This window comes from Eurypyga helias, unplaced genomic scaffold (assembly GCF_000690775.1).
Source record: "Eurypyga helias isolate BGI_N326 unplaced genomic scaffold, ASM69077v1 scaffold19492, whole genome shotgun sequence".
In the NCBI taxonomy this organism is placed as follows: domain Eukaryota; kingdom Metazoa; phylum Chordata; class Aves; order Eurypygiformes; family Eurypygidae; genus Eurypyga; species Eurypyga helias.
The window spans coordinates 11,220-15,636 of record NW_010238135.1 but is presented as its reverse complement, the minus strand read 5'-3'; the positions used below and the strand labels follow the sequence as shown (position 1 = coordinate 15,636).

The window sequence follows — 4,417 nt, the reverse complement described above, 5'->3', positions numbered from 1 at the left end:
ATGGGAGCATGCTCCTAGCAGCCTTGCCACGGGGCCCGGCCCTTTGCAGGCAGGGCTGGAGAAGCATGGGAACAAGGCGCGATGAGGCCACATGAAGAGGTTCGGATGCCGCCGACGGCCTTTGGCCATCACTTACGCACCTGCCTCGTCCCGAAAAAAATTACTCAGCTCCTTCAGTTCAAGGCCACCCGGGCGTATGTCACTTCCTCGCTGTGCAGGTGGAAGTGCGGCTGCTCCCCTTCGCCAGCTGCTCCGCAGGCCTACGGCAAAGGCAGGCTGCCCTCCTCGCCCGAGGTCTCTGTGCCCCCGCTGTCCCCCTCAGCCTCCGCAGCACGGCTGGCAGCCTCCAGCTTCCTCCTCTTCTTCAGATGGTGCAGGTGGGATTTGGAGCGTGTGTGAGCTGGAGGAAGAGGCAAACAGAGCATTTAACTCTGGTGAAGTCGGAGGAGGAAATGCCCGACCCACCCCCCGTGCAGTGTGGAGCACCCTCCCTTCCCATCCTCCCACACAGTTCATTCCCGCAGAAAAGTGAATCCCAAACCCAGTCCTGGCCATTTCTCAGGACACTTCTAGGCCAAACTATGGGGACAACCCTCCCAAGCCTTCTCCTGACTGCAGGACTGGGAGAGGGAAAAAAAACCCTGGCTCTGTATATGCAGAAGACTCCAGGTTGTCAGGATTCAACTCTCCCAGCAAGTCTGCTCCCAACCGAGACCCGTCGCCGGGAGGACAGGAGAAAGGGAAGCGTTACCAACGAGGCGGCAGGCTGCAGGATGCAGGCGAGGTTGTGCAACTACCCGCCACCCCTCGGAGCGCTGCCAGGATCATCTGTGAGCCCAGTTGCCTGCAGTGCAGCGCCGGGGACACCCTGTACATCTACAGAGCAGACAGGGACGCAGCCCGGAGCACAGTTGTGCTTCTGCATAACTCCAGGGCAAGGCCCCCGGCTACGGGAGCACTTTGGCAGGAGCCGGATGGGAACAGAAGCAGTAATCCCAGGGATGCGACTTGTACTGACCCAGCAGGGCAGCAGGAGCTGCATTTCAGTCTGAAATCGCGTAGTTAAGGACAGTAAAACCTCCTCCATCAGTGGTATTATCTAAGTAGAAGACACTTTGTCTAACCAGACCAATGTACCACCTGAGCAGGGCGGTTTTGCTATTTCCAAGAGATCAGAGCAGCAATTAAAGCAGCAAACTTTTCAAGCAGGGCCTTAATTAAACAAGGGTATGTGCTCACTGAATCAAGGCCCTCGGGTGTTTGCCAGTCATCTTTTTGTGCCAAAGGATGAACTGACATGCAAAGCTGCTGCTTTATCACAATGCTGTAGGGTCACCCTCAGCTTGAAATAAAGTCTCACCTCTTACAGTTTGTCGTAAGCAACACCAAAGCGTCGGGGTGGCTGGAGGAAGCATTGAGTGCTGCTGCTGTCTGGGGAGGTGGACGCTTTTAAGGCCGTACAAATTGCAAAATTAGATAAAATTTTAAAAGGTTTCCCAGTGGGGCACAGGGAAGCCATTCCCAGACTATCTGTAACTTAAGAACACGCACCAGATTGCTGATCGAATCAGCTCCCACTGCTGTTGGTGCTTCCCTGTGAGCAGTTACAAGTAACACCCAAGGGTTTGGACCATTTCTCCCACCATCTGGGGATCTGAGACAAATTCAGCTGGATGCAGAGAACAGCTGGTGTGGGTTGAGAAAGGTACTGTCACCCTCGATCAGCATTTGGGGTGACATTCCTAGAGGACACGTAGTTTAGGCTGTAGTGTTTGGGGCATCGTGAGGAGTTCTCACCCAGTCATAAAACTCGTTGGACCTGGAAGGATGGTACAGACCCTGATAACTTTCAGACTCCTCCAGTTCTGGAGTAGGTAGAGCTTCTTCAAAGCTGCTCTGAGACTGGCTATAATAACACCTACAGACAAACTGATCTCACTACAATGAGCTTCCTCTTCTGAGCCAACTTCTGCCTTTGCTTTCAGCAGTTCCCTGGATCAACGGGAATAAGCGACTTGTTCAAATCCAATGACCAAGGACCTGGGAAATTTCTCTTTACATTGTGTCTGCATATATTGCATTTGGGCAACACACGGAGATTTATCAGTTTCATTTCTGCAGCCAGTTTCTCCCCTACTTTTTCTTTCTGGTTCTCAGCATGAGCCTCACAGCACAGATAAATACACCGAGTTAATCTGATCCCAACTGAGCTCTTTTAAAGTAAGTCTATTGAAAACAGAAAATCCCTTTCTATTACCATTACAGCTGGAATACTTTTTAATTTAAAAAAAAAAAAAAAACAAAACACATAAACGGGAAATACTGGAGCACAACTGAGCGATTAAAAACACTAAGGAACTTTTCATTTTGCACAACAAATAAAAATGAACGAGTTTGTCCTGTGGTTTCTGACAAAGTATCTCAAGTGCTGAAAAGGACCAACAGCCCTGACCAAACACAGACAGCTCCGGGGTTGGATCCCCACGTCTGGCGTGACGGCAGAGAGCGGCGGTGTTTACTGGGTGCTGGGGAAGGGGGGGGGACACCCACCCTGACAGATGGCTGCTGTGGCACAGCTCCTGCACCCCCCCTGGGCTTGCAAATGGCTGCTTTCATAGACGGGCTGTAAACAATCCCTGAAAGCCCGAGATCATGTGCTGAGGGTCATCGGCCAAGCAGAGGCAGCCAAGGAAGCTGCTCCGCTCCGGAGAGCTGCCTCGTCCCGTCCTCGGCGTAACCACGCGCTGCGCCCCCTCCCAGGCCCTCTCCCCTCGCCCGTGCCGGATCCTACCTGCCCACTCCCTGTCCCCGATGATGACTCTGTCGCAGAGCTCACACACGCGCCGACGCCGTTTGTTCTCGCCTGCATCGTACTGCACCTTCACGGGCTCTGCTGGGGGCTCACGTCCCTGTAGAGGAAATAATGCCTCAAATTGGTTCCTACTACGAAAATCTGCTCGGCTGCCCTCACTTCGGTAGAGTCTGCGCTCTGGACCTGCCGGACCCAGACACGAAGGCTCACAGCACAGACGTTTTACCACGCAAGACAAGCCGAGTGCTGCGCGTTAGGAGAAATCTTCAGCTTAGACAACAACCCCCTGCCACTGCGAGGAAATCCCAAGGCTGGACACGTATACAGACAGCTCTGCCCATGGGAGAGACTAAGTGCCAAGTTATGGGACCTGGAGACAACCGAGAAGTTGGCTTCTCAGCCACGGCTCACGCGTTAACTCCAGTTACCCGGTACCTGGATGAAGCTCTCCACGATCTCCAGAGCAGGTTTCAGCACATCCTCCTCCCACCGCAAGAGATCAGACACCTCCAAGCCATACACCGGGGGCACGTTGGGCCCGGGGCCTACAGAGACACAGAAAGGCAGGTCACCATCCGAACCCCTCAGCGTCCTGTCCCAGCACCCACGGGGGCTTCACTGTGACCAGGGGAGAGCTGCACTGTCCTATCTACTTGTCCTTAATATTCAGAAGCAAACAGCACCAGCCTGTCCAGAGCCAAAACGACCAGAGACCTCAGCTTGGGGGGCACCAGCCTTGCAAACTTGGGGCCTACAAGAAACCTGGGTGGGACTTTTTACCAGGGTCTGTAGTGACAGGACAAGGGGTAACGGGTTTAAACTGAAAGAGGGAGATGGAGATGGGACATCAGGAAGGAATTCTTCCCGGAGAGGGTGGTGAGGCACTGGGACAGGTTGCCCAGAGAAGCTGTGGATGCCCCATCCCTGGGAGTGTCCAAGGCCAGGCTGGATGAGGCTTGGAGCAACCTGGGCTAGTGGAAGGTGTCCCAGCCCATGGCAGGGGGTGGGGCTGGGTGGGCTTGAAGGTCCCTTCCAGCCCAAACCTTTCTGTGGTTCTTTGAACCAGCAAGAACACCTGAGACCTCGAGCAAGCATCTCCACGGCTGGCTGCCTTCAGGACAGCGTTACGAAATCCAAGCACACCAACAGTCCATCGTAACAGCACTTCATCACGGCCGTGGCCCACAGCAGGCCGCAGAAGAACAAAAGCTAGATCCAGGCGTAAAGCCATCGCACAAGGCTTACAAGGAGATGCAGGCATGGAGTCTGGATGAGGAATCTGCGGGTGCAGGCTCCCACTCAGAGCTGTAATTACCTGTGCAGCTGCAGGGGCCAACACTCCCAGCTCCCAGCAGCAGGCCACAGTGGGAGATGCTTTACTAATGCCTCAACCTGTCAGGGCAGAGTTTCAAAGTCACCCCTCCGGCCTCCCCCAGCCCGGCGTGAGGGCACGGGGTGTTCGCTGCAGCCCAGCCGGGGTGAGACAGCTGCAGCCAGAGAGCACCCGTTCCCTCCAGCCACGGGGCTGCCCGGCCGGGGGTCCCCTGCCCGCAGGCAGGGGGCACATGGCCCCCTCGGACAAAGCCATGGCAGGGGCCGTGGGCC

The 4,417-nt window shown here is 55.1% G+C and overlaps 1 protein-coding gene across 1 annotated transcript in view; it reads right to left on the bottom strand.

Annotated features, from left to right (window-relative positions):
• Nucleotides 1–260: 260 nt before the first annotated feature.
• TRIT1 (tRNA isopentenyltransferase 1) overlaps nucleotides 261–4,417 on the bottom strand; it is a 9,769-nt gene continuing 5,612 nt past the window's right edge. The window contains exons 8-10 of the mRNA XM_010147756.1: nucleotides 3,248–3,357; nucleotides 2,792–2,909; nucleotides 261–400 (exon numbers count right to left, since the gene is read on the bottom strand). Coding sequence (XP_010146058.1) covers nucleotides 261–400; nucleotides 2,792–2,909; nucleotides 3,248–3,357 — 368 coding nt within the window. The remainder of the gene's footprint in view (nucleotides 401–2,791; nucleotides 2,910–3,247; nucleotides 3,358–4,417) is intronic.